General features: G+C 42.5%; 1 protein-coding gene and 1 long non-coding RNA gene across 2 annotated transcripts; one reads left to right on the top strand and one right to left on the bottom strand.

The window, feature by feature from the left end:
• Window positions 1–761: 761 nt before the first annotated feature.
• On the bottom strand, window positions 762–8,157 carry LOC143106494 (E3 ubiquitin/ISG15 ligase TRIM25-like). The gene is made up of 7 exons (XM_076270775.1): window positions 7,528–8,157; window positions 6,863–6,958; window positions 5,840–6,073; window positions 3,998–4,169; window positions 3,584–3,643; window positions 2,346–2,402; window positions 762–1,317 (listed from the first exon to the last, which is right to left on the bottom strand). Exons 1-7 carry the CDS (start codon window positions 8,122–8,124, stop codon window positions 800–802), a joined length of 1,734 nt encoding a protein of 577 aa, XP_076126890.1. The 5' UTR covers window positions 8,125–8,157; the 3' UTR covers window positions 762–799.
• Window positions 8,158–14,586: 6,429 nt separating this feature from the next.
• Window positions 14,587–15,228, top strand: LOC143106364 (uncharacterized). The gene is made up of 3 exons (XR_012983667.1): window positions 14,587–14,668; window positions 14,905–15,004; window positions 15,208–15,228. It is a non-coding gene; the product is annotated as an uncharacterized LOC143106364 (long non-coding RNA).
• Window positions 15,229–26,505: the final 11,277 nt, after the last annotated feature.

The raw sequence follows: 26,505 nt of genomic DNA, 5'->3' as shown, positions 1-26,505 counted from the left end.
CACAGATAACTTTACCGATTAAAATCTAGTGACCATGCTGTCAACTAAAGCAGACATTCATAGACTGGACATAATGCCATTACATTTGCATGTAGATAGTTTCGATTTTAGATGCCATCTTTAAAGGTAGCAACCTCCTCACATTCTTATTTCTGATTAAAAATGCACAACAGTGCATTATATTAGGCTACAATTTAAATGGACATTTTAAACACTATTCCTCTCGTTTTCTACCTCGCTAACTCCAAAGTAAAGGTGCATTCTTCCGGCTATTGCGCAAAAGCCTCTTGTTCTGATATAACGACTATACAATATAATATAATACAACAATACAATATAACGACTTGAGTTATTTGCTGTTTACATCGGAATTGACGTCCACAGTGTTATGGACCCATTTGTCTGCAACGCGACGTAGCCTACAACATTTTTTTTAGAAATACAGGAACAGCTTACTATGCTGACGAATGACGACTGCGCAACATCAGAGAATTTCCCCAATCTTTTCAGTAGTCATTTCTAACTTTTCACGCTGATGGTGCTCAAAATGCAACACAACCGTGTTCAAAGCAGGATCTATCTATCTAGATCCTAGGCTATAGCAATGTATAGTTGGGGAAGGCATAGAAAAGTTGGAGAACCTGTGGCCTAAAACAATATTGGTGGTGAAATGGGTCGCGATGGTCTGTCATTTTTAAAAAGTGGGTCCCCAGAAAAAAAGTTTAGGAAACACTGATCTAGTACATACTATACAAAACCCATTGTAGAGTGTGGGGGATTGGGCCTACATGGTTTGGGATCACAACAGCTTCACTGATGGTCCAGTACCGTAACATCTAAACCCAGGGAAGAGTGTGTGAGTGAATGTGGTCTGGACTCTGTGCAGGAGGGTCATTGTGTCAGAGATGCTGTAGAAGGCCAGAGTTCCTGCCCTGTGATCCACATACACTCCTATTCTGGAGCTGGCCACTAGAGGGAGTTTAGTCTCTTTATTATTGTGCTTGAAAGAGGTGCTGGAGCTGTAGGAGTACAGACTCCAGGACTGATCATTACATCCAAACCCACACTCAGCACCACCTCCTTTCCTGCTGATGCTTTTATATGAGACTCCTATAAAAACATGCCCACTCCACTCCACCTCCCAGTAGCAGCGTCCAGACACACCCTCTCCACACAGCACCTGTTGCCACCTATCAAATCTCCCTGGATGATCAGCATATGACTGGAGCTCAGCTCTCCTCTCCACCCTCCTGTTCCCCTCAGACAGATGGAGGTTTCTGTGTGCTGTGTTTGGATCCAGTGTGAAGTGACAGGAGTCTGATGGAGGAGAAGAGAGAACAGGACACACTTAGACTACTGTGTGTGTGTGTGTGTGTGTGTGTGTGTGCGTGTGTGTGTGTGTGTGATTCTGTACAATTTTGTATGAATGACTGTGTGTACTGTAAGTGTACCTGTGAGTATGTTTCACTGTCTGTATTCAAAAGATTAAAAGAAGTATGAGTGTTGAAAAAAAAAGTGTGTGTATGTTTCAGTGTTTCAGTGTGTGTTTTGTGTGTGTTGTTTGTGAAGTATTGTGAATTATGTAGATTTGATTTATTTTTTAGATTTCTAATGTCCCTTAGCCTGGCTAACGTCATACCCTCATCTCAATTGAGACGTGGGTCTGGGAACTAGGCATTCATTTTCTCGTATTTGAAACGTGGTTTACGAATGCCCAGAGCCGTTTATTGGGCGCTACGAATGTCTATCAAATGCGTCTGTACGTAGCTCATAACGGCTTCGGTGTGTCGTCATCGTCTTGCTGCCCTCCCTCCGTTCTGTGATTGGTCCCCTAACTGAGGCGAAAATTTGCTCCATGGTATCCAGGCTGCCTAGCAGCGTGAATTAAATCGCGCGCAAGGCAGCATGGGAAAACCCAGGCTAAATGTCCCTATTAAAAATGTCAAAACTGTGCATTGCTGTGTGTGTGCACATTTTTGTATGAATGGTCGCATGCATGTGTACATGTGAATGTATGTCAGTATCTCAGTGTACTATGTACAGTGTACAATGTGTGTCAGCTGTCAGTAAAATTATTAAAAGTGTGTGTATTTAGGTGTGTGTGTGTGTGTGTGTACTTGATGTGATTGTGTACATCTTTTGTATAATGGATATGTTCTGAAGTGTACATGTGAGAGGGCCTGTCAAGTGTACATGTGAGAGTGTCTGTTTTCAAAAAGATTAAAAGTGTGTGTTGTGTTATGTTTGTGAGTTTATGTGTGTGTATGTGTGTGGGGGAGGGTATGTGTGTGATTCGACAAATACTTGGATGGATGACTGTGTGTGTACATGTTTGTCTCACTTACACTTTAAGAACTCGTCTCTGGTTACTGGCTCAGTAAAAACAGCCTGGACATCAGACACTGAGAAAGAAGAAATGCATTATAACTAACCAAACTTGAACCAAAGTGAAGATGGAGATGCACTCATTCAAGCAGCACTGATCTTCATCAGGATGGGAAGAGCAGGTTCAGAAGACCTTCAGATGTGGGGGCGGCTGGGCTTCCAAATGGAACACCTAAAGGTTGTGAGTTTGATCCCAGGGGCTGCCACCATTGTGCCTCTGAGCAGGGCACCTAACCCCAAGTTGCTTCAGTAGCTCCTGTAGTTAGTTCACTGTGAGTCTCTCTGGATAAGAGTGTCAGCTAAATGATGATTAATTTTAATGGAACCATTTGAATTAATTCCTTAATCCAACAAACTGCAGAGCAAATGGGTCCTATACATGTATTATTAAACTGAATGATCAAAATCATCTGGGTAAATAACACAAGTAAGCATTTGTAAGTCTTTTCGCCTAATTAATGAATCGTGACACTGTCAGCCATGACCAACACAACAGCATGAATATCACTACAGGTATAGGAGCAGGCTTCAATCAATTATTTTTGTAGTTTCTCAGAGTGCTGGACCAAACAACTCATATACCTAACAACTTATAACAGGAAATGAGGGAAGGCAAGATAAGTAAGTCTCCAGCTGTTTAAATATTAAAGGCCTACAACCCCCCACTGACAAGTAGCCTACTATGGAGATATCCTCACTCAAGACTCCCTCATCTTCATTAGGAGGGTAAGGGCATGTTTAGAGGACCTCATCTTCATTAGGAGGGTAAGGGCATGTTTAGAGGACCTTCAGTTCTAACCCACCTCAATCAGTTCCTTAGTACAAGACAATTGCATACGTAATGGGTGTAATCTACTGGTTTGGAGTCAATTTTAAGGTGAATCTACCTCTGATCTCCATCAGCTTGTGCTTCTGTCTGTTGTTATAGATACATTTGAAGATCTAAGTGCATTTGCCTTTTTTCTCCTAAATCCTTCATACAAGTCTTACCCTCATGCCTCTTACGGCATGTTTACCCATAATATATGATGGGCCTTAGTTTCTTATAGGGAGCACCAGCAACACCCCCATGCCTCTAAGTTTTGGCAGCTGAGAAAATATATGAAAGATGAAAATATTTTCATGAAACTGTTATTCCTTTACTAAACCACAGATGTAAAGGCTTAGAGGCTATTAGAATCAATCATTAAAGACTTACTGTATGGTGGCAGTTCCTCCTTACTGTCTGTTCTTCTGACTGGGAGTTCAGGATCATAATCTGTGAACCAACACAGAGACACTCATTCACCCAGGATCTACAGAACAAACCAACACACATCTTGATTTGCATATATTATCTTCATGTGTACTCCAGCTCTTTTCTAGAAATGTTTCCTTTTAGCATTTGTAACAGGCCTGCCTGAGGCCTGTTAGCTCTGAAAGGAAGTTATATTTCAGCTAAAGAATGGAATGTAATTTAATGACAGACTCACATTCTAAAGACTGGATGATCTGGATATGTGTCACTGTTGAGAGACAGAGACAGTCAAAATGAATCCATAACAATTCGGACAGAACAGTGTCTTGTAAAAGTAGTGCATGATTGTGTGTCAAATCTAGATGGTTGGCCAACCTGCTGCAGATATCTTGGCTACTTCCTGCTTGAAGATGCCTTCTAGTTTCTCTTCCAGCTGCATCTTCACTGCAGAGACAGATTCCTTCACAGTCTCAAAAGAGAAACTTTGGCTGAAGCTCATGCTGGTTGAAACTGGTCTGCAAGGAGCAGCAGTGACTGACACAACATTCTGCAGAGAGAACCACAAGGTGAGAGTCAGGTTAGAGTCAGGGCTGCTTCCCCAAAGGCTGCAGACATAATGGGTTAAATCAGTTAAATCTGTTTTGGGTTAAATCTGATTTGGGTTAAATCAGTCTGTTTAGTGTGTTGGTAATTGTGCATTCATGTGTTTAAGTATGTGTGCATGTTACATACTATACCTACTGCATGTAAAGCAATACAATCCTTATCACACATTACACAACACACATACAGTTATTGTTACACACCAATGTCTTTGCACAGAAATATATATCAACTGAATTCTCTCTGTCATAGGAATTGTTGTTATTATGACCAATGACCACCTCTAGAGTCTCAGAATTGTTGGTCCATGATTCCTGAGACACCAAAACACCGAGGCACTGAGATTTGGTGGGCATGAAACAACCTATACTTTCACGGAAAATAAGCGTTTGGTCCCCAGGGGCCACTCCGTCCCTGTGCTGGCCCCCCGAAAGCCGAAAATGCAGTTTTTCGTTTAATAACTACCCACCCCGTTGCACCAGAGATAACTAAATGTTTGTGGTATGCTAGTCTTAAGGGCCCACATCAACCTAGCCCATAACTCATTTGTGATGTTGCACTCCCCAGTAAAAATGAAAATGCAAAAACATGGCTCTTTAACAACCACCATCTTCAGCTGAGATGTCCTGAACTGCTCCAAATGTGATGTGTATGATCACCCTGACAGCCTCAGGGGGAGGGCCAAGTTTTGTAGATGTAGATGGTGGTGTTGAGTGAAGGTTTGCCCGTAGGAGATGTTTACAAATTGAGATGCTGATGTTGAAATGTACTATACACACACACACACCATTCCCCCCCCCCCCCCCCCCTCCACACACACACACACAAACACAAACACACGCACACATAAACAAACACAAACACAAAGATTGCAGGATTGATGTTGATTGTTGATTGTTGTTATTATGACCAATGACCACCTCTAGAGTCTCAGAATTGTTGGTCCATGATTCCTGAGACACCAAAACACCGAGGCACTGAGATTTGGTGGGCATGAAACAACCTATACTTTCACGGAAAATAAGCGTTTGGTCCCCAGGGGCCACTCCGTCCCTGTGCTGGCCCCCCGAAAGCCGAAAATGCAGTTTTTCGTTTAATAACTACCCACCCCGTTGCACCAGAGATAACTAAATGTTTGTGGTATGCTAGTCTTAAGGGCCCACATCAACCTAGCCCATAACTCATTTGTGATGTTGCACTCCCCAGTAAAAATGAAAATGCAAAAACATGGCTCTTTAACAACCACCATCTTCAGCTGAGATGTCCTGAACTGCTCCAAATGTGATGTGTATGATCACCCTGACAGCCTCAGGGGGAGGGCCAAGTTTTGTAGATGTAGATGGTGGTGTTGAGTGAAGGTTTGCCCGTAGGAGATGTTTACAAATTGAGATGCTGATGTTGAAATGTACTATACACACACACACACCATTCCCCCCCCCCCCCCCCCCCCCCTCCACACACACACACACAAACACACACACACGCACACATAAACAAACACAAACACAAAGATTGCAGGATTGAGCGTCATATTTTATCTATATATACATCTAATCATTATGTAATTTCACATTTAGGAAATGCATTTCATTTAAATGCAATTAATGCTGTCACCTTGAGGAAATTAATGTGATCCTCTGTGTGTGAAAGCTGCTCCAGTTCAGCATCTCTCCTCTTCAGCTCAGCAATCTCCTGCTCCAGTTTCTTCAGGAGTCCTTCAGCCCGACTCACCTCAGCCTTCTCCTGAGCTCTGATCAGCTGTGTCACCTCAGTGCGCCTTCTCTCAATGGAGCGGATCATCTCAGTAAAGATCCTCTCACTGTCCTCCACTGCTGTCTGTGCAGAGCTCTGTTAGGAGACACACAAAGAGGAGGGCAGGAGACACACAGAGGGAGGTGAAGCTGAAAGTGTTTCATGGTGTCAGTGGTTCTTTGTGTGCTGTAGAGATGGCAGCAGAGGCACAGTTACTCACTGGGCACAGTCTGGGTGGAACCGAGGGTGGAATTACAATGTATTACTGCTAATAGACTCTTCTCACTCCCCACGATTCAGCATTAATATTACATTATGTATTGTACTTACTAATATGTAATAGAACAATACTAGTATACTAATAGTTTTCTTTGGATGTGTGCTAATTATTCATCATGAATTCATCATGACTATCATTAAGCAATGGGATAAAAAGGGAGTTTGTAAACAAGTAAGTATAATTATATATACTCTTTTGATCCCGTGAGGGAAATTTAGTCTCTGCATTTATCCCAATCCGTGACTTAGTGAAACACAAACAGCACACAGTGAACACACAGTGAGGTGAAACACACACTAATCCCGACGCAATGAGCTGCCTGCTACAGCGGCGCTCGGGGAGCAGTGAGGGGTTAGGTGCCTTGTTCAAGGGCACTTCAGCCGTTCTTACTGGTCGGGGTTCGAACCGGCAGTCCTCCGGTTACAAGTCCGAAGCCCTAGCCCCCGTGCTGCCCCCGTGGCCTACTGTTTGTTGTGCCAAAATAACGTTATACCTATGATCTGGTTATAGCACATCAACACAGCTGCCATAACAATTATAAATTATATTAGAGAGCTGAAACCTTAATCAATTAGCAGTTTGTCTTTTCTGTGGTCAGTACTCACCTTGAGAGTCTCCACAGCCTTCCTCAGCTGCTGCAGCTCCTTCTCTCTCTCCTGGATTCTCTGCTGGAATCTCCTCTGGGTCTGCCCCAACTGCTTCTGTTGATAAAAAGGCAGACATACTTAAGGCAAGTTCATTTATATTATATCTAATATTATCTAATTATATTATATCTAATAGCCTACACATGGGAAATTCGATGTGCTTTGTGAACAAAATCAATTAATAGTAAATATAAAAAAAAACAGTTAAATTGTTAAAAAAACACATAGAATCATTACAAGTCATACATAAATTTCCCTCACGGGATCAAAAGAGTATATATACTTATATATAGCGCATCTGATTAACAGGAAGTGCCATTTCTGCAACAGAAAACATCTGAGAACAGTGCTATGCTCTATTAATTTGTTTTCAGAAGGACCTCTGGCATTGTGCATTAAACACAAGTCAAGCTGGCTCAGAGCCTGAAAAACATTTCACTTTGCACCTGTTATGATTCCCTGGTTCATGTCTTTTCTAATAACTAAGAGAGTCAGTCGAAATCAGTAGAATTTAAGAAGTAATGTATAATGTTCTTGTAACTGTCCAAAGACATTAGTCTACTGTATATGAGTATCAGACCTTTCAAATACAACGAAGACACAAGTGTAGCTCCAGTACTCACCTGTTTGTTTTCCCATTCTGCAGCAGCTGTGACTGTGTCATGGCCTTTATGTTCGTCCATCGTGCACAGGTAGCAGATACAAATCTGATCAGTACGACAAAATATTTCAAAAACCTTCTTATGACGGGAGCAGATCCTCTCCTGTAGATGGCCTGTGGAATCAACCACTGAGTGGTTTCTTCCAGGATTAAGTTTATTGTGAGCTTTGAAATGAGTTTGACAGTAAGACAACAGACAATCCAGACAGGACTTCGCAGCTTTGAGTTTTCTCCCAGTGCAGATATCACACTCCACATCTCCAGGTCCAGCAGTAGATAGAGCAGGAGGGGCAGCGTGCATTCTGGTCTTCCTTAGTTGTTCCACAAGCTCTGCGACAACATTATTTTTGTTTAAAACGGGTCTCGGAGCGAATGTCTGTCTGCATTGTGGGCAGCTATAAACGCCTGGTCTAACCTTCTGATCTTCCTGATCCCAGCAACCCTTAATGCAGCCCATACAGTAGTTGTGTCCACAATGAAGAGTCACCGGATCCTTCAGCAGATCCAAACAAATCGGACACATTAAAAGGTCCTCGTTATTTGACATTGCCTCTGCCATTTTACTTAAGTGCTAACGAACACGATTCAACAAGAAGCTAGTGAGCAACACTTCTCTTTCACTTTCGTTTTTCCCCGTTGTTCACCCAGCTTCCTTGTTGCGCGCAGATCGGTGTCAAAGTGCCAGCCCACTTTTGTTAATCATGAAGAATAACATGACAAGCTGCATACATGTTGTGACCTGCGTATTATACAGTGCTAGCTGTAGGCTATGCCTACCTTATTGCTTTAATTTCGTGTTTCTCGTGGATAAGAAAATAAGAAAACATCACAGATTTAAAAGGAAATTAAACTCCAAATATTGTTTTCTCAAACTAGCTAATTGAAAACATAGTAAGCCCATTGGGAACCGGGAAACATTAACCAACAATGATGTAAACCCACCAATTCAGAACCAATGAAGTGCATGGGGTAGACTGCAAGACAGCATATGTTTATAAGTGGATATCAGCTGTAATAAGGCCATCTAGTGGAGATAATGTGTAATTATGAAACAATTGATGAGACCTCAAAGTCTGCACAGGAATGAGTAAGAAAATTAACTTTACTGTAGAAGCCAGCCATATACAAACTGAGTTTATATGAATTATTTGTTTGTTTGTATATGTTGTAGTGTATTGATTAGTTTAATGCCATGAATGCTCTGTAAGGTATGCTATAATAAAACGTATTTCCCTCCAAGTCGACTCCAGTGAATCTGCACGCGTAAAGGAAATGCTCAGTATCAGCATCGCCCATTCCAGGAAAAAGACAGACATGTAGGCAGATTTATGACAGATTTACATCAAATAACTAAAAATACAAATGTCATTATACATTTCTTCTTTCTTTGATTTTCATTAGGGTTATTAACATCTGTTTGCCCCCCACTGCTTGTCTTGTGAGTGTGTGTCAGCCCACACATCAGTGCTGATAAGTAGCAAGTGGAAAGTCCTCTTCTTCATTCTTATTCTGACTCAGTTATGCCCAGTCAAGTAGGTGCCAGTTTTGTGGTCTGGAGAAGTTGTGGGCATCAGCATTTGTTTTTAAAAATGAAAACCTACTAAACTGGTGATTGAGCCAGACAGATGTCATAGTTACAGTTGAGCTCCTGAGCTCCAAAAGAAGTGTATTCGGGATGTAAATATTCATACACAAGTCTGAGAAATCAGAGGTCTTTCTCCCCAATCCCAAAATGAAATATGAAATATGATTTTATTGTGTTCTCATCGTATGATGTCAGCTTTATTACATGCCCAATACAGTCCCTCCTCACACTGTATGTCCCTTTATTTGGTGACGATGACCCCGGGCAGCACGTCGCAGAAGACCAGGTACAGCACCACGTACGTGTAGCCGGACACGTCCACCGACAGCACCGAGCCGCAGTCCGTCACCCAGGTGGCGTTGTGGCTGCTGGTGGCCATGCTGGCCAGCAGGGGGCAGCAGAAGGCCAGGCCGCAGACGGGGATGAGCAGCACGGTGGGCCGCACGTGGCGCAGCACCAGCTCCTGGGCGCGGGTGTAGCAGTGCACCGGCTCCATCACCAGCTTGGTGGAGAAGTAGAACATGAGGAAGGCGGTGTTCCAGGTGGCGTTCTGGCGCAGCACCAGCTCCTGGGCGCGGGTGTAGCAGTGCACCGGCTCCATCACCAGCTTGGTGGAGAAGTAGAACATGAGGAAGGCGGTGTTCCAGGTGGCGTTCTGGCGCAGCACCAGCTCCTGGGCGCGGGTGTAGCAGTGCACCGGCTCCATCACCAGCTTGGTGGCGAAGTAGAACAGCAGGAAGGCGGTGTTCCAGGTGGCGTTCTGGCGCAGCACCAGCTCCTGGGCGCGGGTGTAGCAGTGCACCGGCTCCATCACCAGCTTGGTGGCGAAGTAGAACAGCAGGAAGGCGGTGTTCCAGGTGGAGTTCTGGCGCAGCACCAGCTCCTGGGCGCGAGTGTAGCAGTGCACCGGCTCCATCACCAGCTTGGAGCACCAGCACCATATCTGGTTTCTGTGCCATGCTGTAGTGTTGGGAATAAAACATTTTTATTAAATGTATTTATTGAAGGAATCATTGCGGTTATACAGTATAACAATACAGTACAAAAGCTTTCTCTCGGGGTTTTCTGAAATTTTCAGCAACAGAACAAGAAAAGCCAAAAAAGCTTTTGCCACACCCGACCCGACCCGAGAAAAAATAAAATAATGACAGTCCACATAGTGCACAGAAAAAAATCAGGAAAAAGAAAGAGAAAAGCTGTACACTCACCCCAGGCATTATTTGTCTCACACGCTTCTGTCCATTTGACCAGCAGAGGTTGCTTTTGGAAGATTCTTTCCTTGTTAGAAATTGTATAGTGGAGTCTTCCCGTATGTAGCCTAACTCTCTAAGCCACTGCTGGAGTAGAGGGCTGATCTCTGATTTCCACTGTTGCAAGATGAGGCGCCTGGCCAACAGTGTACAGAGGGACATGGCTTGCCCTTCATAGTTTGTGATGTTGGGATTAAACACCACTGAACCAAAGATGGCAAGGATTGGGTCAGGTGCAATAGTTTTGTAAAAAGCCTTAGAAACAGAATCAGAAAGAGAAGAGAATTAACTTACAACAATTACCATAGAATCAACAAACTGATGTGTAAGAGTCCCTGTTTGCTGTTTACATTTATCACAGAAAGGGGAAATGTTAGGGGATATGCCATGGAGAGTAGCCTGCAGAGTGAGTTGCAGGAGGCCATTCAGGAAACAAATATATAAACATTCTTCTGAAAGAAGCACAATGAACATCAGATTATTTTCTCCTTCTGTCTGCTTCTGCTGTGTGTGTGTGTGTATGTGTGTGTGTGTGTGTGTGTGTGTGTGTGCTTGTGTGTGCTTTTGTGCATGTCTTATGTGTCTGTCTCCTGTTCTATCAGATGATGAGGGAATGGGAGTGGCTGAAAGATGACAATCCCCATACTCTCTGATTCAGATTGTGTGTGTGTGTGTGTGTGTGTGTGTGTAAGTGTAAGAGAGAGAGAGACAGAGAGAAAGAGATAAGGAGAATGTACTGACCCCAACAATCCATGGATCTCTAGTGCCACCTTGTGGAGACAGAGCACCAGTGCGTCTGCAGCCCCCTGTAGGCCACTGGTGGACGTGCTGCTCCTGCACCTCTCCACACTCGGAAACCTTTTACTTTGTTTTCATTTTTAAAATGTGTGTTTGGCCATCTCATCATAAGTAGACAGCGCTAATGCAAGTATAAACAAGGACCAAAGTTGAGCTGATATTTAGCAGACTCCTTTATCCAAAGCGACACACAGTTGCAATGGTGGATTGGGGAATCAAACCTGGGTTGGCTGATTTGTCAGTCGGTGACGTTGCCACTTCTCCACCACGGCTGCAAAGGACCAAGACACATTGAGATTCAGTCACTCAAACCACTTGCCCAGGTGATCTGAGACACATTTAGTTATGTATATTTTGTTGTATAAACACGTCTGATGCATCCCAAAATTAAACTTCTTATGGATGTGAGGTAGGCACCTTCATAAATCTTAACAGTGGTCAGTCACATCTCCGAATGTACACCTCGGAAACTGACCTTTATTCTGTTCTATTGCTGTGAGAATAGATGTCAAAAATGCAATTAGTTAAATCTGACTTAAAGTGTAATGCATTCAAATGTGGACAACTCCTTTAATATGCTATAAGGATATATGCTTTCTTTAAATGCATGCATCTCTGTGAGGCTGAAAGAGTTTTTTTTAAATATATAAAGGATTATAGGGGATTTAAATGTAAGGAAGAATGGCCTACTGGGGCAGCCGTGGCCTGTTAGCGCTTCAGACTTGTAACCGGAGGGTTGCCAGTTGGAACCCCGACCAGTAGGCACGGCTGAAGTGCCCTTGAGCAAGGCACCTAACCCCTCACTGCTCCCTGAGCGCCGCTGTTGTTGCAAGCAGCTCACGGCGCCCGGATTAGTGTGTGCTTCACCTCACTGTGTGCTGAGTGTGTTTCACTAATTCACGGATTGGGATAAATGCAGAGACCAAATTTCCCTCACGGGATCAAAAGAGTATTATACTTATACTTAGGAAATGGATGGAAGTTTTGATATATATTTTGGCGTATACGATTTTTTGTTTTTTTATTATGACCGCCGCGCAGCGAAGCGGCGCTCATATAGGTTTAGTCAGATTTTTTTTTTTTTTTTTTTCTTTTTCGCATGCCCAAATTTCCGTCAATGAGTCCCGGGACACTGAAAGACCGGGGTACACGAAACTTGGTGGGCATGTAACCCCACAAGGATAGCATGGAACCATTGTTTTTCGTTTTGATCTGTAGCCCCCCCGCTGGACTGGACCCCCCGAAAGGAGGGTAGGGCAGACACAGTTTTCTGGGAATATCTCGAAAACGTAGGGTTATACAGTGCTAGCTGTAGGCTATGGGTTTAGGAGGACCATTTTTTTTTTGTATGTTGATCTCAAGGGGCCATGTCAACCCATTCCATAACCACTCATTTCATGTATAGCGCCACCTAGTTAAACACAAAAAAGTAAAAATGAGGTGTTGTAATCGCAGGTATCTGTGACCTAACTTAGTCAAAACTGCACGAAATTGGAAGTGTAGGATCATTATGACACCCTCTGAATGCACGCCAAGTTTCGTGGAATTCCGTTCATGGGGGGGCCACACAATAAATTAATTTATGTTACTATACACCAACTGGCCTGTAGGTGGCCGGAGACAGTTTTCTGTGAATATCTCGAGAACCGTAGGGCCTAGGAGGTCCACCTTTTTTATGTTTGTTGGTCTTAAGGGGGCATGTCAACCCATCCCATTACCACTTATTTCATGTATAGCGCCACCTAGTTAAAAATTAAAAAGCAAAAAATTAGGTGTTTTCATCACAATATCTCTGGCTGACAAGGTCAAAACTGCACGATATTAAAAGTGTAGGATCATTATGACACCCTCCGTATGCATGCCACGTTTTGTGTACTTTCGTTCATGGGGGGCCTTACAATAAAATAATGTATGTGTACATTTAGTGACGTACACCAACAAGGATTCCCGGGACACTGAAAGACCGGGGTACACAAAACTTGGTGGGCATGTAACCCCACATCACATGGATAGCATGGAACCGTCGTTTTTCGTTTTGATCTGTAGCCCCCCCGCTGGACTGGACCCCCGAAAGGAGGGTAGGGCAGACACAGTTCTCTGTGAATATCTTGAGAACTGTAGGGACTAGGATGACCATTTTTTTCCGTATGTTTGCCTCCAGGGGTCATGTTAACACATTTTATGTACACACATGTGCACAAACAGATACACACACACACACATACATTCACAGTAATCATACGTATGACACATACTCACACAGTAGACATATGTACGCTTGCACAGGCACATACGCAGGCACACACACAAGCATGCACGCGCACACACACACACACACACACACACACACGCTGCGCGGCGGTCATAATAACAACTTTATTTTTATTCATATAAAGGACAACTTTATTTTTATTCATAAAATGGGTTTACAAAAAAAGTAAGGTTGAAGGAGCTCCGAGTGCCCTTATCCCGGTTCACAAGATGAAAACAAAACTAAACAAAATGGAGCATATGATTATATGTAATAAAGAGTGACAAGCCGTAGCATAGAGACAGGGAGGTACACAGACAGACAGACAGAACAGACAGAAAGACAGACAGACAGACAGCGAGGAGTTATGAATGTGGGGTTGGTATGGAAATCCACTTCTGATCCCCCACACAAAGGGTCATTGTGTGACCTCCACACAGGGGTCTGGCCAAAACATGACTAACTGAACAGCAGGTTCTACAGTGTGAAATTATAGACAAACCTGTATATTGCTCCTGGTGATGAACCAATGCTGAATGTTTTTTGCACTTCTTTCTCTTCATCAGTTTTCAAAATATCATTAGACAGACAACCTGAAGAGATGTCATATTTGATTACAGTTTAACACTCTATCCCTACAGAATCATCAACAGTTTAACATAAACCTGATGCATTGCAATGCCATTGATGTTAGATAAAGCGACTTATTTTACACCTTTTGTTCATTCTCAGGATTTGGATAAATATTGTAATCTCTTTAATATTTACAGCCTCTGTGAAATGCTGTCACATTAGAGCTTCCATCAGGCATGTATCTGATAATAAGGGAAGTCAGGTGCTGTGAGTGTGATGAAGGGAACAGAAGAGGGTGTCGGGGGAACATGAGATGAGAGACCAGGAGAACATGCAAAGACACACCAACTGAGTCTCACAGTATCTGCATCATGAAGTGGACAATCCTAACCTGTGCTTCAAAGATTATCTTGCTGTCTGTTTGTGTGTTTGTGTTTGTTTGTACAGTATGTGTGTGTGTACAGTATTTTGCGTGTGTGTGTATGTGTGTGTGTTTGTGTGTATGTGTGCGTGTGTGTGTGTGTGGGCAGAGTAAAGTGCGCAGTCCTGTCAGTGGTAGTCCTAATGGAGCTCGGACACCCTTGGCCCCCCCTCTACTCCCACACAGACCCCCCCTCCCCAGCAGCCTCACCACGCTACCCCAGCCGTGAGTCTCCCTGTGTGTGTGTGTGTGTGTGTGTGCGCGTGTGCAATTGGTAATGTGTAATCTGCCAAATAACATCAGCTATCAATCTCTCCACTTTGGTTGTGCTTAATTTAAAAAGTAACTTATTAACTAGTCAATCACAAGATTTTATTAATTCTCTCTCTTGCGTGTGTGTGTGTGTGTGTATATGTGTGTGTGTGTGTGGTGTGTGTGTGATGTGTGTGATGTGTTCCCAGTGAGGAGTCTCTTGTCATGATTGAGGAGAGCAGGACCTTTGAGAGTCGCCTGCAGAGTCTGTTGCAGGAGGCCATTCAGGAAACAGAGCAGGACCTGCAGGTAGGTCCACATGTAGAAACAAATAAACATTCTTTGTGAATAATACACATACAAATTTACAATGAACATCAGATTTAATAATTTTCTCCTTCTGTTTGCTGCTGTGTGTGTTTGTGTGTGTGGATTTGTGTGGTGTGTGTGTTCGTCTGTGTGTGTGTGTGTGTGTGTGTGTGTGTGTGTGTGTGTGTCTCCTGTTCCATCAGATGATGAGGGAATGGGAGTGGTTGAAAGATGACAGTCCCCATACTCTCTGATTCAGATTGTGTGTGTGTGTGTGTGTGTGTGTATATAAGAGAGAGAGAGAGAGAGAGAGAGAGAGAGAGAGAGAGAGACAGAGAGAAAGATATAAGGAGAATGTACTGACCCCAACAATCCATGGATATGTACTGACACCTTGTGGAGACAGAGAGCCAGTGCGGCTGCTGCCCCCTGTAGGGCACTGGTGGAAGTGCTGCTCATGCACCTCACCTCCCCACACTCGGTCCCCTTTTACTTTGTTTTCATTTTTAAAATGTGTGTTTGGCCATCACATCATAAGTGGACAGCGCTAATACAAGTGTAAACAAGGACCAAAGTTAAAGTTGACTGATATTCAGCAGACTCTTTTATCCAAAGCGACACACACTTGCAGTGGCGGTTTTGGGAATCAAACCACCCCAGCCGCAAAGGACACACTGTGATTCAATCACTCAAACCACTTGCCCAGGTGATCTGAGATGCATTTGATTATGTACATGTTGTTGTATAAACACATTCTGATGCATCTCAAAAATGGAACTTCTTATGGATGTGAAGTAGGCAACTCCTAACCTGACTCTCGCCAGATGAATTTCGTTCCACCTAGCTCCACTCATCCATCTGGGATCAATCCATTGAAGTGTTGCTTCAGAAGGCTGGGCCTAATCAAAAAATGCTTGCATATGATTGGATAAGCCACTTGTCCGTCATCTATTGACGTGCTACTTCAACCACTCACATCGAAGCCAACCCGTGACGCTGATAACAGTCTCACAGTCGCTTCTACGCTATGTCACATCTATGAAACTCCCACCCTGCGTCCTGATTGGCTCTACCATAAAATCTGGTGCAGAAATCACTCTCAACGGAAGAGGTCCCAGATGGATGTGAGTGAAGCTAGGCGGAGCTAAGCGGAACGAAATTCATCTGGCGAGAGTCAGGTTAGACAACTCCATAAATCTGAACAGAAGTGGTCATTAACATGTCTGGATGTACACCTTGGAAAATGCCCTTTAAAGGGAAAAAGGACTTCCTGGATCACTGTAAAAGTGGTGATTTAGGCGAGAACAGTTGTTGATGTTTCAGCGCATCTGTCCATAGAGCAGGACTGTGTGTACAAACTCATTTTTTTAGGAAATGATTTAAATACACAGCCAGAGGACCATAAGAAGCAATTCAATGTTATTTTATTCCTGTAAGTGGCCAAAAGAGTAATGCATTCAAATCTGGACCACTATGCTATAATGATGTGTTTTATGTTTTCTTTAAATGTATGTGTCTCTGTGAGGCTTAAATATACTGCTCAAAAAATTAAAGGAATGCTTACAGTTTTCCACAATTGTTAAAACACATTTTTGGAAACCTTCCACCCTTTTCTCCATTCTCAAACTACATTCACAGTATGTCTGACAGTTCTTGCAAAATAAAACACTCGCCTCAAAAGTTTTACTTGGGCTCAGAACCAAACAGTGGCAGAGTACCGATCCAGTGTATGATTGAAGTGTTCCCTTAATTTTTTTGAGCAGTATAGTTTATTTCTTTTAAAATATATAAAGGATTATAGGGGATTTAAATTGGATGGAAGTTTTGATATGTATTTTGGCTGTACCATTTTCATTTTTTATTTCTTCCTCTTTGGATATATTATTGGAAAACAACTCAGGTGTCTGTGGGCTGTTAAACGATTGTGATGTGTCTGTTAGTAGAATGATGTAAAATAATTGTTATGAGTAATGTGATTCTACACACCTAAAGGGCTCCTGCTCACCCACACAGAGAAAGGACTGCTTGTGTAATAAATGTGTTATGAGAAAAATTATGACTTCATTGCATGTTTTTCATGTGGAGCGTCATTGAATTGAACCATTAGCCTGGTTTCTCTGCCAGGCTTGATCACCTGACCATGATCCCATCTCAGACTAACACCATGTCGTGTGAGCGTTAGCAACAAAATCAGTTTCAACAGTTTCATGCGCCAGATGTTTCATAACGTTTCATAACTAAACCACACCCAATATGAACTGGACAAACCCCGAAATTTGTTTAAACTATTCGCCAGTGACCATACATTTTAGAGATTCTCATAATAGGGCCCTAGGTTGCTGCTGAAAGTGGTGTTGATGGGTGGCCAGCAGTGTTGGGCAAGTTACTTCAAAATCATAATGTATTATGTATTACTTATTACTGTCTTTTAAAAGTAATTTGTTACATTATAATATTACTGTCTCTGAATTGTAAGGCATTACACTACTATTGCATTACTTTTAAGTTACTTTCACCAAAATATCTAGAAATATGGATTTGCCATTCTAAATGCAGTTTATTACGCTCAATGCAGCTTGCTCTTCCAATGGAGGGAGATGTGGTTTAGCATAATGAGTGAGCTAGGCTTAAGGCTAACAACAGTAGAATGCAATAGGCGCAGTGCTCATGATGCAATACAAGGAACAATCATAGTCAGAATTTTGTTAAAAACCGACAAAAGGTCAAAGTCTGCTAAATTGTGATAGAAATACTGTAACTTTAAGGCCTAGGCCTACTCATTAAAATCAATAGAGAGCCTACTATATTGTAAATCAAAGCTTAAAGGAACCATATGTAAGATTGTGGCCAAAACTGGTACTACAATCACTTTCTGTATATACACTTTCTGTATATACACTTACTGTAGAGCGGTGTATCCCCTTCCCCTCCCCTCTGACTGGCAGAGTTGGCAACCGGATGACGAAACACTACTGACTTTGTGATTAGTAGATAGGTGGAGGGTGACGCATTAGGTCAAAACACAACATGACAACATCAACATTAGTTGAGGGCTGCAACTTCACTTTTTAAATGACAATATCCTGGCCAGACTACTGTTGTCAGTGATATAAGTATTTGAAATGAACATATCTTAATGTCTAGTGACATATCAGGGCAATTTTATGATTAATTGAAATACATTTTTTACATACGGTTCCTTTAATAAAGACATGTCAAGATGGTGGCCTGCTGGCCATTTCGGTGCCCTAAGTGAGTGGCTTTGAGTGAGTGACATTTAAATGATAACTCAAACACTCAAACACCTGTGTGTATTTAAACATTAATTTCTGAAGAAATTATGTTTTACCTATAAATGGTGCACTGTCACTTTAAGAGCATTGATCTTTACGTTGTCATAATGCCCATTTGCCAGCTCTTGTTTACAAGCCTTATTTGTTTGAGTTACATTGATAGCACAATATTAACAATAATATGCACAATGTTAAGTTGTTTGAAGCAACCTTCATTGCTTTGGAAATGGAAGTATGCAATGACATGTTGCTTCACTTTTCGTTTTGCGAATACAAGTGAATTATGAGCCTGGTATCCACCTAGCTATCTGAATGGAATGCGTTTCAGTCGACTCAGCATATCATGTGCTTCATGTAGCCTAAATGCTTGGAAAACGAATGATTGAAGACCCACCAATTCTAGTACTACGTGGTGATTGAGAGAACCCAAAAGGTATCAAACTTGCATGTAACATCGTGTTAGTGCATTTTGACATTGTAAACGTTATTGATGAAGAGTGAAACGCAGTTTGCAATAAAGCTACTATTAATTGGTTACATTTGGGTGCCCCCTCTGTCCTTTGGTGCCCAACGCAAAGTGCGTGATGCGCGTGGTGGGAGCGGTGGCACTGCCAGGCTACACAATCTTTTTCTGCATTTCTATCCCGTTATTCTCTTCAATTCAAGTTCACAGCACAAAGCTGACATGCACAACAGCATAGTTTGTGTTTTATCAAGAATCAAAAAGATTAGCGTGGCACTACTTTAGATGTTTCATTCATTTACTTGTGCTATTTCGCGAGGCATAGAGAGATCTTTCGGTTTCGCACACAAAGTGCACTAACTATTATGTTCTTCATAGCCTTGTCTCTGACAAGCTGAAAATAATGAGCGTAGGCTTCCCAGACAGCATTTACATCTGTGCCAGATCCGTTTTTGAATCGGCAGATTCGCGCAGCAGTCGCACTCACTATGCAGATCTGCACCAACTTTGCGCCAGACTTGTCTGTAGCTTCTGACTGTGACAGTCCATCCAGCGGGTGCGGTGCCTATCCGGGGCAGCTTCGCAGACCAGACGCGCCACAACTGAATTGAGTCCGCCCGGCGGGTGTGGGCCAGATCCTCAGGAGCTGCGCAGACCTGACGCGCCACAACTAACGGAACACTTTTCCCCCACATAAACCTGCAACTGCAACTACGTTATGTGATTATGCAGAGTGGAAGATAGGCTGCACCGTCTTTGTGATTATTGGTAAGTACATTATACAAGTATCATTTTAAATGTAAACTGGTGTTGATGTCATTTTAGTCTGCTAAATATTTAGGCCTGTTCTGTATTAAACATGAAAGTTTACAAACTTAGTTTACTCTGAAATTCTGACAACCTGAAACGTGCCAGACAAGCTGGGTAGTAGCTACGGTTAGCTTGTAGTCTAGGCTCTTTTAAACATGCATCCACAACTATGTGAACATGAGCTTTAAGGCTAAATTGGTGAGCTTTGCTTATTATTCACCAAAATCGCTTAATATCGTGTCCATTGTGTGTTAGCTGCAAATTCGTAGCCATTTGTCTGTAGCTAGCCTTGCTGCTAGTAGCACTGCAGGTAGCTTTAGACGGCCAGCGTTTTTTAAGCCTGTTTAAAATGTATTTAGAGTGGAAAAACTTGGCTGTAAAGCCTTTTATCGAAGGCCCACAAGAATTGTCGCTGTCCTCCAGTTTATCCGGTTTGGGATGCAATGAGTTGTTGGCATACTATAACGTTAGCCTACTGTTATAAAATAAATAATCTTTGGATGTTGAATCTAATATTTACTCTTTGTTTCTTTGCTTTGTGTGCTTTTTGTACGTCTCACAGGAGCAGTAAGGAAGAATCGCAGGTTGATGCCTAACTTTAACGTTAGTCCATTGGGCTAGTTTTTGCCCTGGTCCTCTGACATCCATCCGTGAACGGCGCTGCTATTCACCGTCTGCTCGAAAATATTTCTCAGGACAGCTACTAGCCTCTGCGAGAGATCTGCCGCTGCCGCGACCAAGGAACTGCTGCTGACCTGCGAGCTGCCATGATAGCAGCCTGCCCTGCAGTCTGGATTGAGTAGCCTAGCTAACGTCGAAGAACTCTCACGAAACAACAAACGGTCGCTGTCAAAGTCCACCGACCTGCTGATCTGCAGGATCGCCCAACTGTTCTGTGCTTTCAGTGCTCCCCAGACTGCCAGTAATCTTCCTCCGACACAGCTGAGCGCCGTCGTCATCATCATCGGGACATCAGCCGGTTAGATGCAACGGACTATGTTAACATGACATTTTCTTTCAGTGCGTTTAGCGGAGTTTGTTTATCAACATAAGCCTTTCACATATTGGTTTCTGTTATGTTGTAGGCCTAGGCCTAAGCTGTTCTCTTTTGCCTTTTTAAAATAAAAAACTATTTTGAAAATGACAAATTGTGTGGGTCTTGTCTGATAGCTTAAATATGAATCACAGACCAGGGCCAGATGAGCCCCAGATGTAGAATATGAGTCTGGGCCAGATCCGCACCAAATGCCATGGCAATATTAACTGTACTGGGCCAGTTCTGGCCCAGATCTGTCTCTGATCCGTAATTCCAACCTGTTCCGGTATTGGCCCGTTGGAAGAAATGACCCCGGGGCAGGTCCGTTTAGAGGATCTGCGCCAAATGCTAATGAAGATCTGGACCAAATCTGGCCCAAATATATTTTGCTGTCTGGGTTATGTCCATCCCGCAAATAGAGTCCGCCTGCGAGTCTGCTGCAGCCACAGTCATATTCAACCAGTATCAGGAGATAACGTTCTACTATTTTGCGCTGATTTTTTCTCCTCTGTTGTTCTCGCGTGGTGTTTGCGAATATGTATCAAAACAAAACACCACTTAATTTCGGGTTAAATGCATTGTAACGCGCGTTACTGAAGTTTGTACCGAGTAAAATATTACCCAATTTTTTTTTGTAATGCCTTACATTACCACGTTACCGCAAACAGCAATATATTACAGTAATTACATTACTTTTGTAACGCGTTACACCCAACACTGGTGGCCAGTAGGTGGCACTCTACCCTCTGGCCAAAAAGATCGATCCCAACGCCCCAGTGCAGTGACGGGGACACTACAGTAGGAGATGCCGTCCTTCGGATGAGATGTTAAACCAAGGTCCTGACTCACTGTGGTCATCAAAGATCCCATGGCCCTTATCGCAAAGAATAGGGGGTTCCCCGTGTCCTGGCTTAATTCCCAACCTGGCTCATTCAATCTGGCCCCCTAATCATCCCCCAGTATCATTTGCGCATTCACTCTCCACCTCAAGCTGGTGTGTGGTGAGCGCTCTGATCCATAATGGATGCCGTGCAACACATTGGTGGTGGTTAGTGAGGTTCCCCCTTCCCTGTGAAGTGCTTTGAGTGTTGAGAGAAGCACTATATAAATGTAATGTTGTTATCAGCTTTATTGCACACGTGAAGCCACTAGTGTTAATTTCGTCAGACGAGACGAGAGGAAATATGTTCGTCAACGACCTTTTTTTTTCATGACTAAGACGAGACGATGACGAGACGGCAGTAATGTCCTGAAACACTGACTAAGACTATCTTAAGATGCATTATTGTTGACGAAAAAAGACGAAACTAAAATGTTTTGCCTGAAATAAAAACTAAGATAAAATCTCTCTTCATTTTCATCTACAAAATGAAAAGACAAAATATCTAGCTGTTACGTTTTCAAAATATTACGAATGAGTTCATACGCAACAGCTTTCCTGTAGGCTAGTCTACGTGCTGTTGCTGCAACCCTGTGGCTGCAACACGATACTACATGGAACAAGAACACTGGAGATTTCTGCCTGAGTTGGCAAGCTAACTACCTAAGCTTTATGCCACAATGCTACATACCCATAAGTTGAAGCTTCTCTCATACAAATGAACATCCCCCAGAATGTCCATACGAAAATGTTCATCATGTAATGTCAACTATTTAACTAGTTAGACTGATGATGCAAAGTTTGCTAGCAAGTAAGCTAATATGGAAAGTTCGCTAGCAAGTTAGCTATGGCTAAGATGGAGAGTCTGTTTGGGGAATGTGTTGTGTTTGGGCGCATATCGCCATCTAGCGAGGCGGAGTAAAACATTAATACTTTGGCCTACGATAGTGTTTCTCAAACTTTTTCAGTTTCAGGACCACTTAACTAACCCTAGCTAAAAAAAAAAAAGATTAGACCTACTTCAACAGTAGCCTATAATTAGTCTACACAATAGGCCTACTCACTAAACCACCTTGCTTATTGTCTTTGCACTTTGCTTATTGTGTCAGAGGATTCATACTGTATGATTTAAACAGGCATATCTTACATAGACAGTGTTGCAGAACTGTTTGGATTTACATACAAGTTGGTTCAATATTGCAAACAACTCATCTATATTATATTTTACCACGTCTGCTCGCGGATCACTTGGGATAGCTTGCGGACCACCAGTGATCCCCGGACCACACTTTGAGAAACACTGGTCTACGAACATGACAGTGGTCCAGTCAAATCTTTTACTGTCTATGGTCAAATCCCAGCCGAGCTATAACTGTAGCTCGACTTACCTGTGCATGTAAACATACTGACTGACAAAAAATCAGAATGAGTAATTATAACAGACGAGTAGCCCTGTGGACACACAATATTGTTGGAAAATTGAGATGTGTGAAACACTATTTATGACCGTCGCGCAGCGAAGCGGCGGTCATATAGGTTTAGGGACCGTTTGTTATTTATAAACGGGGTCACCGGAGGAAAATAGGGGAGGGTCATGTCTTTTTAGTCTTTTTATTTTTTGTTGAGGGGAGGGTCACCTAACTTTTTTTGTCTAGGAGGGGGGGGTCACCCATCTTTTGTATTAATGAAAACAGCAAAAAATCAAAGTGGCTTGTTTGATTGTTGATTTCTGTCGCCATATAACGTTCTCTTTCGTTCAGCTCTGTCAATATTGAACAATGAAAATAAGGGAGATTTCCCGGGTTTCTCACGCAAAATACGGAAAATGTCAACATCCGTCCCCATTAACGTTGGAAGGGTTGGAGCAACAAAGTATCCTACTTTATTCACGCCTAACAGCCTATATCCATTTGGTCAACTTTATCCAGCCCTAAAAAAGCTAACTTTGGTTTACTTGTAGTTTACCGTGTAACCTAGCCTAACTTTAAACAGTGTGCATGCTTATAAAGCATACTTGTGCTTCATTCATCCACACATCCAGCTCCTAACGTTTTGACAAGCATTTCTACCAATTGACCTTGTTCCTGCCCATCTCTAGCTTTGCTGTCTCCATCCTTTCTGTTTTTGTTGTTTGCAAAAAAATATATAGTAGGCCCTATTTATTGGTAACCAGCAACAAGTGCAATTTGTTAATCGCTGTCATTCTCTCTCCTGCCAACAAAAATGTGTTACGTTCCAAGTAGCAGTGCGTAATTTTGCTTCATAAAGCAGAATACAGAATACAAATACATTGGTCATATAAATAGCCAGTTTATGGTCTACAGCAGTGTTTCCCAAAGTCTGGGTCACGACCCACGGGTGGGTCGCAGGAGATTTTATTTGGGTCGCCAGCACAATTTATGTTGTGTTATAGGCCTAACTGATACCATTTGTCATTTGATACCAGGAAAGCTAACATTTTTCTATTAGGATGTAGACTGTTAACTACCACAGTCACGGTTTTGTCATAAAAGCTCATGAAACTGGCGCATGAAACTGGGGGACGAACGCATCGCAGAGGGGGTGCCAGCATGGATATCTACCTCTCAAAATGAAACCGTTCTATGGGGTGCCTGCCATGTACCTCGCAGTTGCAAACTGCAAGGGACATGAATCCGCCTATTTGCACGAACATTAATAGATACCAGTTCCTCAACTTTACCGATTAAAATCTAGTGACCATGCTGTCAACTAAAGCAGACATCCATAGACCGGATAAGGCCATTCAATTTGCATACAGTTTCGATTGCAGATGCAATCTTTAAAGTTAATAGCAACCTCCTCACATTCTTATTTCTGATTTAAAATGCACAACAGTGCATTATATTAGTCTACAATTTAAATGGGCATTTTAAACACTATTCCTCTCGTTTTCTACCTCGCTAACTCCAAAGTAAAGGCGCATTCTTCCGGCTATTGCGCAAACGCCTCTTGTTCTGATATAACGACTATACAATATAATATAATACAACAGTACAATATAACGACTTGAGTTATTTGCTGTTTACATTGGAATTGACGTCCACAGTGTTATGGACCCATTTGTCTGCAACGCAACGTAGCCTACAACATTTATTTTTAGAAATACAGGAACAGCTTACTATGCTGACGAATGACGACTGCGCAACATGCGAGAATTTGCCCTACTCTCGGATGCGCATTAAAACGTATCTTTTCAGTAGTCATTTCCAACTTTTCACGCTGATGGTGCTCAAAATGCAACACAACCGTGTTCAAAGCAGGGATCCTATAGCAATGTAGGCCTATGGTTGGGGGAGGCATAGAAAAGTTGGAGAACCTGTGGCCTAAAACAATATTGGTGGTTGCAGGGTAGATTTGAAGTGAAATGGGTCGCGATGGTCTGTCATTTTTAAAAAGTGGTTTGCCAGAAAAAAAGTTTGGGAAACACTGGTCTACAGTGTAGGCTAGAGTTGGTAAGTTATGGTAGGCAATTAACTTGGAGTGAATATACAGGGGGGTTTATTTGGCTCTTAGCCTGGCAGGTGCGCACGTAGACATAGCTATGGACGAACACGGCAAGCGCCAATGAATCGTGCTCTCACAACAACCACGTCGTTAACTTAAATAGGCCTACTGTAGGTTAACATCACTCTGAGTTCGCATTCAAGCAAGCAAACGATTATTTGAATACATCTGTTTCTCTGGAAGGGCAAGGGGTAACAACAGGACAACACAGAGACAGGCCAGAATGCAGGACTAATGTTATGAGAGTATTACAGTAATATGGGATATTCTACGGGAAAATATTAAAACGGCAAGACAGCGGGGAAAAGTTAAAATGATAGGCCTAAACCCGGAAAAGGTTGGCTTGTTAGGTATTTTTCGGTCCCTGAGATTATTTGTGAAATTGTGCAAACGGTCTTTTCAAGTCATTTAAGAAGAAAGGAGTGTAGCAAGCTCCCAAATTGACGCTCGTCTGAGAAATTGAGTTTTGGATAATGTTCAGCTTTGGCAGCTTTACAATGACTGAGGAAGCCTAGAGACGAGTCCATAGCAACAAGTTCATGTGTTGAATTTGTTATTACCCAGTGTGCTTTGTTGAATGGTCTCAATGTTTTATTGTTTTATTTCATGTGAATACTTACTAGAGGAGTAAATTATTTCAAGTAGGCTAATGCAGTTGCAGGAAGTGTGCATTTAGTTTCCATGCTTATTGTGTTTCCACAACAATGTTAGTGAGTAAAGCTACAGAAATGGCCATCTTGGTGAAGTGTGATGTGTAAGATCAGAAAGCAGAGGATGAGTTTAGAACGATTGCTTAAGTCGATGTGTTTTCATAGCGCTAGGTTTCGACGATTGGCCGGGGAGGGTTATGTCTTTTTTGAAAAGACTGCTGGAGGGTCGTTGAAAATTTTCTTGCAGGCAGGGGAGGGTCATGCAACTTTTGATTGAAGCACTCAAAATCCCTCCGGTGACCCCGTTTATAAATAACGAACGGTCCCTTAGTCAGATTTTTTTTTCTTTTTCGCATGCCCAAATTTCTGTCAATGATTCCCGGGACACTGAAAGACCGGGGCACACGAAACTTGGTGGGCATGTAACCCCACATGGATAGCATGGAACCATCGTTTTTCGTTTTGATCTGTAGCCCCCCCGCTGGACTGGACCCCCCGAAAGGAGGGTAGGGCAGACACAGTTTTCTGTGAATATCTCGAAAACCGTAGGGTTTAGGAGGACCATTTTTTTTTTGTATGTTGATCTCAAGGGGCCATGTCAACCCATTCCATAACCACTCATTTCATGCATAGCGCCACCTAGTTAAACACAAAAAAGTAAAAATTAGGTGTTGTAATCGAAGGTATCTGTGACCTAACATTCTATAGAGACGGCACATTACCAAGGCTGCATCCTCTGATGTTTTCTTTCTCATAGACTTTAGATTTAGACAGAGACTGCAAGATTGATTGTTTTCAAGAGGGCTTTATTGTTTCTCATCTTTTGAAATGTATTGTTATTATT

This window comes from Alosa pseudoharengus, unplaced genomic scaffold (genome assembly GCF_046254945.1).
Source record: "Alosa pseudoharengus isolate Yale_2024_CS ecotype anadromous, Long Island Sound unplaced genomic scaffold, YU_APseudo_1.1 YU_APseudo_1.1_scf_6, whole genome shotgun sequence".
NCBI lineage: Eukaryota > Metazoa > Chordata > Actinopteri > Clupeiformes > Clupeidae > Alosa > Alosa pseudoharengus.
This window is presented reverse-complemented; position numbering and strand designations above follow the sequence as displayed.